We start from the raw sequence: 14,410 nt of genomic DNA on the forward strand, positions 1-14,410 counted from the left end.
TAATGTTTCGTTGAATGGGATTTTAGTAATTTGTTCTGCTCTATTATTTATTTAGAAAAAAAATCCTACTTGCACATCTCCATGAACTTCCACTAGAGTTTGCACATGAGTCAGGTTTGCTGTTGCTTTGCTTTTTCAGTGATGGAGGCAGTGTGAGATGAGGTATTTCTGCTGGTGACTCTATCTCTCCTGACACAGTGTTAATATTTAATCCGCAGGGATCGAGTGTTTGGATCATGTATGGGAGTGTCTAACACATTGGGAGGAAAAGCCGAAGAGTTCCCTGTTTTCTTCCAGCTGAAGCGCAAACGTCAGTTTACGTTAAGGCTGTAGATAATGTGTGCAGCGAGTGATTTAAGTTTCATGTCAATTTAATCTCTGACGCCGAGAGTGATTTCTGCCATGGCACCAGAGATGCTGACTGTCATCGTGGCTTCAGGTGAGAACAGCACTTTTCATTGCTTTGCATTGCCAACATTGATCTTACGTTATACTGAACTGACAAAAAGTGAGGAAAAGCATTGTTTTTCTGCTTCTTTTGATACATTTTTCTTTGTGGCCATGAACACCATTAACCCTTTGGAACCTGAGGACACTGACTTCTCTCAAAAACATGAAAAGATGGCAATGATCAAATTAACAATAATTAACTCAAACAATTAGCAAAAAACTGTAAAAAGTTTAAAGAAAATTACGTGAAATAAGTAAAAAAAAGAAAGAAAAGTGAAAGAACAAAAACAAAAATTGACCCACAAAAGCACTAAAATAAAAAAAATAAACATGTATATATAAATACATTTTTGGATATATATATATATATATATATATATATATAATTCTAATAATTAAAAATACAGCTTTCCTGATATTTGCAAAAGTTATTTTTTAGATGACTCTATCTCCTTCTCTCTCTCCTTTTTTCTAAAAAGCTAATTATCAGGCCATTTTGTTGTCATCTTTTATTTATTTTTTGCAGTTTGTGGGACATTTTGCGCAAAGTTGCTGATTGCCTTTTCTGCATGTTTTGGAGAGAAAATTAAACCAATTTGCTCAAGTTTCAAAGGTTCAAATGCTTGTGAATGGCATCTGAAGGCAGCACAAAATACTGATGTCAATGTAGGTTTCAAAGGTTTAAGAGCTGTATACACATTTTTTGTTCTACCATTACTTTAATAATTAATAATACAGGATAGATAAGGGGAGAGATGTCCAATAACATCAGTCTATTTCCTGGTGAAAAAAAGGAAAGAAAAAACGGTGCTTTAATATAATTTCTGTAGAAAATTAAATATCACAATATCTTTTTAATCACAATATCTTTGACCAAGTGCCTTCATATTTATATTGTGACAATATCATAAGATTGACTATTGGTGCTTTCACAAAATATTTACACAAGGACTAATGACTACGTGGGTAAACTACCTATTTCAGTTTTGGGAGTCAAAGTACGGGATGGACTCAGTGCTGAGCTGAAATTGTGCTCTCTGTTGAGTTTTAAAAAGCAAAAAAAAAAACAACAACAAAAAAAAAAACCCTAAATTGATCACAAATCATAATGTAAAATAATTCAGGATTAATTGCAGATTTAAATGAGCATTCCACTTTAGAGTATAATGGGTTTTGTTTTGAATTCATTTATTTTCTCTCTGTGGTGTTGCTGTTATTCTGGGATATCCTTTGGCTGATTTAGGCTAGGCCCTAATAAGTCTTGGGCTTCAGCCTGTTCCTTTTTCACTTATTGATTGAAAAAAAATGTTTGAAATAATCTGTTTCACATGATGCATGTAACTGAAATAAAATTATTAATGAACTTTACTGCTAGAGATACATGCAGGGGGGCATATTCCCATCTTGACTTCTGTCTGTATTAACATGCAGAGTCCACATGGAGCCTAACAGTGTGTCTTTCTGTCCACCACCACAGTGTCCTGTGTGGCGTTTTGTTTAGTGATCCTGATGCTGGTGGTGGTTCTGTACAGAAAAGATCCTCTCTGCTGCAGATTCAGATCCCACAGGACAGAACACTACACAGTAAGAACAACTATACTACAGAAAGAATTCACCTTCGAAAAGATACACAAATCTGTTGGGATGAGATTGTCTTTATGTACTGGTAGACAGTTGTAGCCTGTGTAATAATTTATGACTCTCAGATAAACAATGTCAAATCCTCAAAATATAGTATAAAGAAGTCCAAGTAAGCCATGTTGAAGTAGCAGCAGAATTACAACTAAACATCGCTACGTGGTTGTATGCCCCTGCACACCAGTGAAGTCGCACTTACAGTTTACTTCCATGTCTTTAAAAACATGGAGGTGTGGACCTGAGATTAGTCACCAGTTAAGTATCTGACCAAATGTCTCGCATTCTATTCGTGAGCTGGTAAATGGCCAGAAAAGTGTTTTTGCAGAATATTATGGTGTCCAAACAGGGTTGCCCTTTGACAGTTTGAATCTACATGTCATCATGTTGTCGTTCCAGCCTATTAAATCTTTAATTAAAATGTTGTCATAATTACCACATGAAGTCTTCAGTTATAGCCTAAAGCATGTTTCGTGAGGTCACAGTGACCTTCGACCACCAAATTCTCATCAGGTCAGTCTTGAGTCCAAGTGGGGAAATTCCCACAAGATATTACATACGAGCAGAAATGACTTTTTGGCTGGTTTAAAACTGCATTTTATGGGTTGAATTGTCCCTTTAAAGGCATATTTTAACTAGTAAAAAGGACAGGGCAGCTATAATTTATCACATGAAATCCCAATGAGTGAAATCAATTCATTTTAAAGGAAAATATAACCTTTCAGTCACAAGAGCTGAAATAACTTTTTGGCAACAGAAACTGGTTGAATTGTCCCTTTAGTGATGTACCAACTGGTAAAAAGGACTGGGTGAGTCATAAACTGTCAAATCTAACCACCATGAATGAAATCAAGCCATTTTGAGGCATGAATAACCTGTCAATAACAAGATAGGAACTGAAATCAATTTTTGACAGGTGTAAAATATTTGACATTTGAAGAGGCAAATCAATCCGTATAATGCAGTTTTAAAGTGATTTCTGCTCTTATCTTGTGATTGAAAGGTTATATGTGTCTCAAAATGACTTCAGGGGGGTTACATGTGACAGATTATAGCTCACCCTAACTTTTTTTTCCAAAATAATTTTCTAAAGCTACAAATTTCTCGCAATTTATGTAACATTTCTCAACAACTTTCTCCTTGCCTTTTCCCATGTTTTTGAAAGAAATTGCACCTTTTTTATAGTTCAAATGTTTAAATATTTATAATAATTATCATAATTTATTATTATATTATAAGCACATTTTCAAATGTAATTTCTTTGATTTTTAACTATTTTTTGTGGGTTTAAAAAAAAAATCATGTACTTTTTACTAATTTCTTGCAAATTTTGGGGTCATTTCTACTTTCTTTGCATATTGCCTTTCTCTTGTGTTTTTTTTTAAAAAAAGAAATCAAGCCAATTTGTTTAGGTTTGTTTGTTTAGGGTTAACTGGGTGAAATGAATTGGTTTACACAAATGATCACTTTCAAAAAGTATCCTCTGAAGACACTGCAGATGTAGAGATTGGGACAAATTACCATCAACCTTAATATACAACTATCAGCAATGATACAGAGATGATTAACTCTGGAAAATGACCTGATCTCTCTCCTCAGGATGATCCTCCTCATTACCACAACAGACACTCTTTGATTGGCATCACTAATGAGCAGAGTGCTGCCTTGAACCAGGGAGCGATTGGACCACAGGTTAAAAAAAAAAACCGACTTTACACCTGAAGATTTGAAATGCATCCAGTGCATCTGCCAGAAGTTTCATATCAATTGTTTTGTGTATCTGTGTAACCCAGCTGCCTGGAAGGCTGTATATAATAGGGAAGCCAAATGACTACCACCTGAATGGGGCTCTGCCGAGGCTGCCGTCTTATGAGAGCGTTCGGAAGAAGGACCGGCACAGACTCATCCACAGTATGATCTCACAGCGCTTCAGCCTCAGTGCCTGCCACGATGAGGTGAGCACACAGAGAGATACGGATTCTGTTCGGTCCTTTCGGAGGTTCCAGCTATATTATTGCACTCGTTTCAAATAGCAGTTTAACACTTTGGGAAATACACTTGGTCCCTCTCTTTCCAAGAGTGAGACGAGAAGATCAATACTACTATCATGTCTGTGGGATAAGTATGGAACGGGTAGTTAGGACGCGATTAGCCTAGCTTAGTATAGACTACAAGCAGGGGGATACAGTTAGCCTAGATATATTGTCATATTTCCTTTGTTACATTTCATTCCTAGCCTCCACCAACGTATGAAGAAACCCTTCGCCAGTCCCTTGACATTTTACCTGCAAACCTGCATGGTCACTTGTCAGTGCACCCCCAGCATCACTCCTCAAACCCCAATGAAGACACTCAAAACCGCATTCAACCACCCGCAGCACTACAGGGGCCGTCATCCTCCCGATTTTCAACACAGAGCTCAATGTTTTTGTCTGTCTGAGAGTTTGTTGCCAAGCCACAGCATGAGGAAGAGGGCTACTATTGTTAAATCCAAGCGAGTGACGCCTTCAGGGACAAGAGAAGAGATTCTGGAAGGGAATACTTGTGCAATGCAGAGCTGTTGATAGATCCCTATGGTCGTCTTTAGAGTATTCTCTTGATGATGACTCTGGCTGTACACTTCACAAAGGTGACAATGACACTCTTATGCTTTGTCCATTAAACTATTTGCACTGATTTTTTTAGAGACTGATTAGGATATGTTTTTACCATACCATTTTATTCCATGTCTTTGAATTTTACAGATTATATACAAATAAAATCCTAAATGTTCAGCGTTTCCTTCAGACTTTCACTCTTACTGTATGAGTCAGTACATGTACAGTTAAGTCAATCTATGGGTAAAGCTTGATTAGGCCATTTCACTAGACCACAGTCCTTGTCCAAGAATACAAGCATTTGCAAATATTTAATTTACTGACATGCTGTAAGTATGAATGACTCTGCTATTCTAGGTGGAGATAAGCCTCCTTTCAGCTAGTTGCTACTGGACCTTCATCCGGCTGACCAAGTAGTCAGTTGTCAAGCGACAAACAGGCATATTGAAGAGTGAAAATATGGATAACTTTACGTCGCTGTACATTTCATACGTACTTTACCCATCACTTTTTACCATTGTCTGGTTTTGTTTTCGTTCATTCTTTGTTTTCTTTTGTTTTTACAGTCTGTCTTCTATGAATTTATGCAGTTAAACTTCTGGGTCATAGCCCGGCGCGGCGAGTAGGAACATGTCATTTCAAATCTAGTCAAGGCATATTGATTGATTTAGTCCAATTTCAGTCAGACATGTTAACGTGTATTTTAAAAGTCCAGTTTTAGTCGGACTAACACAATAACTTCACTTTTTCTAACATTATGTGAACATATCGATTGTCTTGGGAACTCTGAAACAACATTGAGACCATTATAGAATACCAGAGCTGTCCACCAACACTCAGAATAATTTTCATGCTTTTAGGATTATTAACTCTCTGGCATGGCAGAATATAAGGAAAACGATTCACAGTCACAGAGAACCTACATAGACAAACTGAAAATTTAGGGTTCTCCTCCAGAGAGTTTCTGTTCAGCAGAAAAGCAGTGGCAGGGTGCTGGGGAGCATTTCATCAATGAGTGCTCCCTGCTTTTTTAATGATGCGCTGCATGTGGGTATTGTTTCTATGACATTATCTTGACATTAGCATAAGCAAGTAAACTAAGGTGCCACTATATTAGCAGAGGGTTGACGACACAGGTAACAATAAGCTTACAATGTTTAAGTGATAAAAGCACAACACACTACAAGCAACATCAGGTGTCCACTGGCCGCTCTGCTCCCACAGACGGGCTCCCATGTCTTTGTTGCAACAGTAGCCTAGCTAAAGGAGCAGCGGTGACATCACTGGCGCCTTTCTGAAAGATTCAGAGATTTTCTACTAATAGTGCTGGGAGCAGCCACACAAAAAAGGCGGAGCGCTGTGAAAAATATGCGGGGTGCAGCACTTTTTCTCCAGGCAGCCGCATGAAGCCGCAGATGCCCGCTGCTCATAGGAACAATGAAAAAAGACGCTGGTGCTGAGAAAAAACACGGTGGGTGGACACAGGCCCTAAGAAAACCCAAATCTCACTGTCATTTATAACAATACAAATAACTAAAAAGGCCTTGAAACACAGCCTTACTCAACCCTAGACTTTAATGTGGCGTTCACAATACTGCTGGATTCATCATCTGGAAACCATGAATATCTGTGCAGCGTTTTAAGACTATCGAATAGAAGTTAAAATACTTTATAGGATAGGTGAAAACTTTGACCTTGCCGGTGGTGTCAGAAAATAAGTCATGGAATCAACAAAATTGAAAGGATTTATCCTCTGGGGACATGGACATCTGAACCAGATTTCATGGTCATTCATCCAATAGTTGCCAAACATTTAACTGAAAACTGGAACTGTCTAGCTACTGGTGGCGCTAGGGGTGAAGCCAGCAGGTGAGTTAAGTTAATCGGCTTCATCCGCTGAGGACCATGAATGTGCATAGCAAATTTCATAGTCATCAACTCAATAGTTTTCAGTGGTGGACCAACTGATCCAAATAGATAGGCTCAGATTTCCATCAACAGTGACTGAAACTCATGTAATCACTGCACTTATGGTGAAACATAGAGTTTTAAAGCAAACATTGTCTCTCACACCACGTTTCTACACACAATTCCGACAAAAAGAGTAAAAAGATTGTCTGATAAGGTTTCCAAACAACAACTCACATGGTTTCACTCTGATAGAGTCTCACTGGAAAGACCAAGAATTGCTTAAAAGGTAACTGTGTTTGACCTGCACTCATCGCCAATGACGAGTACTTCAAGTTTGAGAGGTAAAGTACGACAGCACAGTTACTCTTTAACTTAGATCAAACGCTAACCACAGAAAACACAAACCAACCATGACCAGGAAGAATCTGGTAGATCTGGAATGCACTTTGTTGCTTGTGTACCTACTGAGGATGACCTGCACTGATACTGGCCTGGACTGAGAACCAAGAATGCAGATCGCACACTTTGGCCAGTGGCTACTCAGTAACTCCATGACGCATTTGTTCTTATTCAAGAGGAAAATCTGAAATCAAAAAATCATATTGCATAAACTTGTGGTTTATGAAAATAGTACATCTTGGTATATTATCCATTCAGACAGTGAAAGTACACAGTGACCCATAAACAGTGATTTACCCTCCACCATCTAAGAAATAGAATACCATGTCTGCAAACTCCTCAAATCCATCATTCGTTCCGCCTCATGACAGCATTCCAACTCCAGTATTAAGTACCAAGCCTTACCCACACTCCCTGCATACCACAAGCCTCAAAATACAACTGTTCCCGTTATCTCCTCATTCCTATTGATAGCTCTTTCAAAGAAACGCTGATAAGCCCGTACCACTCACAACAATTTTACACAGGGATTGTTGAACACCAGTGCCTGATTAAGGACACCAAAGGTTTCTTTATACTCAAGTGACTAAGTCATCATAAACCTAAGGAAGTATCATTTTTAAAGGGGAACTCAGGCCATTTTCAAAATTCAGAGTTACTCCTATGGTCTAAGGCAGTCTAAGTATATCAGCAAAAACATAAACAACTCTCTCCCAAATCCAAAAACTAGCATTCTAAAACTCAAATGTGATGTCATAGGGTATAAAGTCTGAAACTGTTCCACAGACAATGAATTTGGAAAGATATTCTGGGTATAGGGGCACATTTTCTGTTTCAGAACTGAGAAAACGACTATAAAATAAAGCTCGTTTAGGCATAAAAAAACAAGAAAACCACTCTGTTTGTCCATAAAATTGGGTTTGCATACATTGCCTATGGACAGGCTCCAAACTTTATGCCGTATGGCATCAGCATAGAGATTGATCTCTGGTTTCTGGCTTTTGGGAGAGTGTATCTCATGGAAAATAACACATTGGCATTCTTAATCTAGGTGATGTTTCCCTTCGAGATTGCTTCTTTTTTTCTGTAATTTCAACCTATCATTGTTTCACAGGGGTTGACTCCAGTGTCAATATGCAATGTAGACCCTGATGCTAGTAAATCAAACAGAGGAGCTCTTATTGTATTGTAGCAGTGACAATACGACACCCTCTGGAGAGTTTTGGTATTGCACCTTTCTCATGGTTTGTTTTCTATACGGCACTGAACTTCATTTGAAACAGTAAAAGCTTCTCTGTAACATTAAAAAAAATGTGTGAATCGATCCACAACAATCAAATATTTTATCAATATTTCAACACTCAAAATCAAATGTGTTTTGGGGCCTTTTGGGGATGTGGTTTGATAATTTCTGGTTGAGAGAGGAATCTCTAAGAGATCCTCCCAGGGATGAGGGGTTATGACTTTGACAGGGGACCTAATCATGCGCAGGTCTGATGCTGCGGTGAATCATATGGAAATTAGGACTGCAACAAATGATTACTTCACTGTCGATCAATCTTTCAATTTTTTTCTCAATTAGTCAATTAGTTCTTGGGTCCACAGGGGTAGGCAATCTGAGGCTCTAGAGCCACATGCGGCTCTTTAGCTCCTCTCCAGTGGCTCCTGTGTCTCTGACTAAAAATTATATGGAAATGAATGGTGATTATTTTTTAAAGATTTTCATTCAATTTTTCAATTGCAAAAATATGTAGCCTGTACACAGAATATGAGAATGTATTAGCATTTCATTAACTAAAATATGCATCATATTTCTGTGGCCTTGGTGCCTTTTCTGCTAAATTTTGCTAAATTTCAAAAGCGGTGGACGCTCCTGAATCAAAAGGCTTGACTAGCTATGGATTTTAAATCCAAGATAGGAGAAGTCTCAGAGGAAAATGGAGAAGTTATTGGTGCATAGAGATAATAATAACAGTGCATGGATAGATCTTTTCATTTTTACCACCAACACTGCAAAGTTAATGTGACAAAAAATAATAAATAGTGGTCAAACATATTGATGAATGCTCATGTAGACCCATTAATAATATTGATAGGCTAGTTTGACTATATGTGTTGTGTTACCTGCGGCTCCAGACAGATTTTTTTGTTTGTTTTGGGCCAGAAATGGCTCTTTTGATAGTAAAGGTTGCCGACCCCTGGTCTAGAACATGTCAATCCAAAGCCCAAATGGTGTTCTCAAATGTTTTTGTCCACAACCCAAAGATATTTAGTTCATTGCCATAGAAATAAAGAAAGTGAAACGAGAAAGTATTCGTGTTAAAATGGAATCACAGAATACTGACTTTTACTCAAACCAATTCATTAATTATCAAATTAGCTGGCGATTAATTTGATGGTTGGCATCTTATTTGAATCATTGCAGCTCTGTAAGGGAAACATTAAATCAAGTACAAATCTAAAGTAATTTTAAATGTGTGCACAAGTACGCAGTGGACACGGTGGACTTTATTTTTCAACAGTAATGTGTGTCACTTAACCGTAACACATGCATGTTGTTTTTTTTTTTTTTTTTTTTACTCATGGCTCATTGGCAGTTTTTAGGTGTTATCTCGTTCTTTTCTGTGTAATTACTGTGAGTGGATTTGGGGTCAGATCAGTGAGTCTCAACAACAGACTACTGGAGCGCACTTCCTGAAAGCTCTTTCAGTTCAGCAGCCTCTCTCATAATTTCTGCTCAGAACTAAAGCTGAGTACAGAGAACCCAACAAATGCAGGACTGAGTGATGTGAATCCCATTGTTTCCAGTGAAAAGCCAGGAAAATAGTACTATTATAATAACAGTCCCTTTTAAAAGAATACTTCACCCAAAAAGTGACCATTTGAATATCAGTTACTCATCCTGCGTTACGCTGAAATCATGAAGAAAACTTTTTCTTGCACGCCTCCACGGTTAACTCACAATCTGAAAAAGGAAGAAAATTCTCGATGAACTGGATTAAAGGAGGTCTGCGTTAAACAACAGAAAATCTATATATCAAAACATCGATTTACAATCTCTCACACAACTTGTACACTACAACTAATCCTTTAAAACACCCACATCACATAATAACACAAAGGAAGTGATCAAGGCAGAGGTAGACCAGCAGCTTCCATGTACAGCGAGGTAAAATTAGCTTTTGTCCTGTAAAGAGCATAGTCAGTTTTCATTTTCACACATGCAACACACAGTAGTTGTTTTAGGAAAGAGCACGCCATCGACAGCTGCTCCTGGGTACCACTGAGCATAGATTAAACGAAGAGGGGAAAAAATCTATATAACACTGAAGCAACTGATATACAAATAATCATTTTGTCTGAAATGTTCCTTTGAGCAGTTACCAACACCTAAGTGAGTGCTAATACAATCTAATACATATGACACATAACCAGTCATCAAATTAGGGAAGATATCAACTGACAATCGATTAATCGGTTGTTCAGAATTTAATTGAAGATGATAATTGGTCATTCATTTATCAATAATTGATTAAGGAGAGTGATTATGATTTACAACCCTATGTTAAAAAGGAGACGATATCCATCCTATTAAAGGTTTTCATGTTGATTCCCATTAACCCTTTGAAACCTAGCCCAGCGTCACTTTTCCTGTGCTGCATTCAGACACCTTTACAAGTAAATAAAGTTTTAAAAATCTGTTTGATTTCTTCCAAAAACCTGGGGAAAATGTTATGACCAACTTGGCAAGAAACATCACAGAAGTTGCAAGAAAATTGTGTATTTACAAATCATTTTTCAAACAAGCTGGGGCAATTTTCTAGAGTATATACCAGATTCTATATTTAAAATTATCATCATTATATATTTCAAATTATTTAATAGAATTAATATATTTTTGAAGCAGTTCAGGTCATTTCCTTTTTCTGTTTTATTCTATACCTTTCTGTTTTTTATTTGTTTGTTTTGCTTTGTTTATTTGTTTGGGGTTTTTTGTTCTAATTTTCAGATAATTTTTCAATCAATCAATTTATATCAGAGGGCTTACATGTTGAATTAATATTTTTAAATAAATACTAATTCAATAAATTAAGTACAGAGTGCTAACTTTTAATATTATTTATCTTAATTTTTTTTTTCTCTACAGCCTGAGCCCTATCTGACCCGGTCAATCAGCGCACATTTTCAGTCCAAACTATCCAGTTTTTTGGTACCTGTCTGGATCCATTGAGCTTGGGTTGAGATTCGGAACTCTGTTAAGTGCAAAGACTTTCAAATATTAAACTTTATTCGAGGAAATACAGTATGTATTCAGTTTTACAGCAAAGACATCTCAGTTCCTTAAGGTGTCCTTAAGCCCTGGATAAACATGAACACCAATATCAGGGACTTAGGATGATATTCATAAATACAGAACTCAACGGCTGTTGTGTGATGGCAGAACTAGAAGACAGGAAGCAAGGAGATACCAAAATATTTCCACCGACTCCTCTCTGCTCACTGGGTGACTATCTGCTGTTCACTTAAATCTCCAAATATCTGTCAGCACAAATCCTTCTTGATCCTGGCCACCGCAAAAATACCTGTGAAACAATGACGTCCCAGTCTAGTCATGTCCGTTTCAGACCATGTCCACCAGTTTAAACTTGCCCTCCTGTTTGACGGGTACGACGTTGATAAAGGTCTTGTAAAGCACGGCTCCTTTAGGCAGCTTGGTGATGATCTTGGTGACCTCTGGGTCTCGTGGTGGCGGAATATAGACCTCCTTGGTGAACCTGACGTGGCCGTCCTCCAGAGCAAATAGTGTTTTGTTGGTTCCCATACCCACCTGCATAACGGGGACATGCAGAAGATGCACAATGAGAAGGTGTACGTTTTCACATCAGTACTTTTGGATACAGAGAGTGTGACTCACATGTGCTCCTGGGTGATACCTCATCAGCCTCTGTGTTGCAAGGATGTTACCCGCGTGGACAAAATTACCTTGTGACCAAATAAAAAGAGATGTTAGATGAGCTAAGTTCCACTATTAACGCTCATTATTACCATTATGTATTCAGACAACATCAAAGGCGTACCATACATTCACTGTCCCGGCTGTCACTTAAAGGAGCATTCTGGTTAAGGGTTGACAGATTAGCAGCCTGGCTGATTTTTGGGCTGTTATTTGGCATTTTGCCAATTTGGCGATAAAATGTATTAATTATAAAATGCAAAAAAAAGTCAGCATGGAAGGAACTTTTACTTTGTAAAATGTCAGGAAGCTATTTTGATTTGTTGATTTTTTTTATTTAAATTTTCACTCAACTTAATAAACAAACATTGCAGGGAACTTTCTAAATATAATGTTAAAGTTTCAGTTTTGATTAACATTTGCTTAAGACATTTAAACTCAGTTTTATGTTGGAGATTGTTGTATGCCAAATTCTAAATAGACAGAAAAATGTTCATTTTTATTGTAAATGCACACTGGTTCCAAGTATCTTTCATTGTTTGCAGTTAGATCTAATGATCAAAAAACCAATATCTGTCGACCCTTTAATTCTGGTAATTGTCTTTAAGGTTTTAACAATGTTTTACACACAATTCAGACTCCAAAAAGGTGGGATGCTCTGCAAAATACAAATAACAACTGAATGCAATGATGTAGTGTTCCCTTTTAACATGTTCCCATATTCAAATGAATATAGCAAGAGACAATATTCAAAGTTAACATTGCTAAACATTTTTTAAATATACAAATGCAGAATAGCTGCAGTGTTTACAGGAAGTGATTTCAAATAATTTGTCATTACCATCCTGTTTTTTGAAGCCATATCTGCGACCAGGGCTCTTTCCTCCGAGGTTTTTACAGCTGCTACCAGATTTCTTAGAGGCAAACCTCACAGAGTCCAGAAGACACGTCTGACCAGGTGCCAAAAGACCTGAAACCAAGTCAAGTCACATACAGCCCCAGTTTCAGCCACAGTATCTCGATATCACTCATTTGCACAATAAGTTTTGACACCACAACAAAATCAATGTTAATTCCCATTAACCCTTTGAAATCTGGACTGACATCACTTATCCTGTGCTGCATTCAGATGCATTTTACAAACATTTAAACCTTTGAACACTGACCAAATTGGTTTGATATCTTTAAAAGGGAAAAGGAAAAAAAGGAAAAAAGGTAATGTCTGCACACTTACTCCATGCCACACAACTTTATTGAGCACAACGTTTCAATCCTGCCTGGATCTTCGTCAGGTCAAATTATTTGATTAATTTGGAAAAAAAGTTACAAGAATATTATCTGAAAATGAAGAAAAAAAAGAAAAGAAAAAGAAAGGCCAAAACCAAACCAAGTGTGATCATAAAAAAGTGCTGAAAATAAAAGATGTGTGTTTATTTTATTTTGCTGTAACATAGTTTTCTGGATATTTTCCAGATTTTTCTCGTGTGATAATTTTCAAATACTCCTCCCCTCTTTTTAAATCAAATTTTCAGGGAGGATTTCTTGCAAATTGTGGGACATTTCTTGCCAGGTTGGCCATTGTCTTTCTCTCTTTTCCCTGTTTTAAAGAGAAATCCAATCAATTTGTTCAGTTTCCAAAGGCTTGTTAAAACCGTCTGATCGCAGCACAAGAAACCTGATGTTGATCCAGCTTTGAGAGAGTTAAGTTACTTGTTACCTTCTCCCCGTGTTTCTCAGGCCAACCAACCCAGTTTGCAAACGTTTCATAGAGTCGGGTCGTAAACTGATAAGCATGGCATTTAACACAAACGCGTTCATTTGTTACGTTCAAAATAAGTATTGCTGTGTCTACATTGGCATTATGGGCATCAACCTGACATTCATTACTAATGTACACATTCATAAGCTCGCACGACTAGCTAAGTTAGCATGCTAAACGTTTAAAGCGTTGTAAAATGCTAACAGAAAGCGCAGAACTGCTGGGAATAAATTCACACATTTCTTGCGTTCACATGAGCAATTTGCGGTTTTAATTTGTAAAATACGTGTCATATCTGTTTAAAAAATCTAAGTATTGTTATGTTTACGTTGGTATCAACAGTCTGACATTCGGCGCTCGCGTACACATTGAAAAGCTACCACGGCTAGCTAAGTTAGCATGTTAACTATTTAAAACGTTGTAATATGCTAACAGGTAGCGCGGAACAGTCGGTGATAACTACACATATATCTCGCGTTTACACGAGTAATTTATGTTTCTAGTTTATATCATACTAATTTAAATATCGTTACTTCATACCTGCTCGAGACTTGAGCATCAAGGACGCCAGTGCTGCCATCTTCACTGCTGCTGCATCCTTCGCTTGCGTCATATCTGGGTACTTCCGCTGCATTCAAGTTCCCTCAGAAAAATGCTGACCCAAAGATAGTTTCTTACAAAATGCGATGTCGCAGCAATGTAAAG

At 37.5% G+C, this 14,410-nt stretch overlaps 2 protein-coding genes across 2 annotated transcripts; one reads left to right on the plus strand and one right to left on the minus strand.

The window, feature by feature from the left end:
- The first annotated feature begins 252 nt into the window (after nt 1-252).
- On the plus strand, nt 253-4,859 carry LOC121959224 (uncharacterized). Its single transcript, XM_042508446.2, has 5 exons — nt 253-439; nt 1,928-2,034; nt 3,685-3,777; nt 3,879-4,040; nt 4,322-4,859. Exons 1-5 carry the CDS (start codon nt 403-405, stop codon nt 4,523-4,525), a joined length of 603 nt encoding a protein of 200 aa, XP_042364380.2. The 5' UTR covers nt 253-402; the 3' UTR covers nt 4,526-4,859.
- Nucleotides 4,860-11,259: 6,400 nt separating this feature from the next.
- On the minus strand, nt 11,260-14,402 carry mrpl27 (mitochondrial ribosomal protein L27). The gene is made up of 4 exons (XM_042508311.2): nt 14,246-14,402; nt 12,788-12,916; nt 11,908-11,975; nt 11,260-11,820 (listed from the first exon to the last, which is right to left on the minus strand). The coding sequence occupies exons 1-4, from the start codon at nt 14,337-14,339 to the stop codon at nt 11,614-11,616; spliced, it is 498 nt and encodes a 165-aa protein (XP_042364245.1). The 5' UTR covers nt 14,340-14,402; the 3' UTR covers nt 11,260-11,613.
- Between the last annotated feature and the right edge of the window lie 8 nt (nt 14,403-14,410).

This window comes from Plectropomus leopardus, chromosome 19, assembly GCF_026936395.1.
Source record: "Plectropomus leopardus strain MGB_pleo_1.0 chromosome 19, ASM2693639v1, whole genome shotgun sequence".
Lineage (NCBI taxonomy): Eukaryota > Metazoa > Chordata > Actinopteri > Perciformes > Serranidae > Plectropomus > Plectropomus leopardus.

Excerpts from the sequence above, each read along its gene's own strand:
- LOC121959224 (XM_042508446.2), top strand. The coding sequence starts at position 403 with ATGGCACCAGAGATGCTGACTGTCATCGTGGCTTCAG. Across the intron at positions 440-1,927 it reads GACTGTCATCGTGGCTTCAG|TGTCCTGTGTGGCGTTTTGT; the intron begins GTGAGAACAGCA and ends CCACCACCACAG. Across the intron at positions 3,778-3,878 it reads AGGGAGCGATTGGACCACAG|CTGCCTGGAAGGCTGTATAT; the intron begins GTTAAAAAAAAA and ends TGTGTAACCCAG.
- mrpl27 (XM_042508311.2), bottom strand. The coding sequence starts at position 14,339 with ATGCAGCGGAAGTACCCAGATATGACGCAAGCGAAGGATGCAGCAGCA. Across the intron at positions 12,917-14,245 it reads GATGCTCAAGTCTCGAGCAG|GTCTTTTGGCACCTGGTCAG; the intron begins GTATGAAGTAAC and ends ACTTGGTTTCAG. Across the intron at positions 11,821-11,907 it reads GGTATCACCCAGGAGCACAT|GTGGGTATGGGAACCAACAA; the intron begins GTGAGTCACACT and ends CCCGTTATGCAG.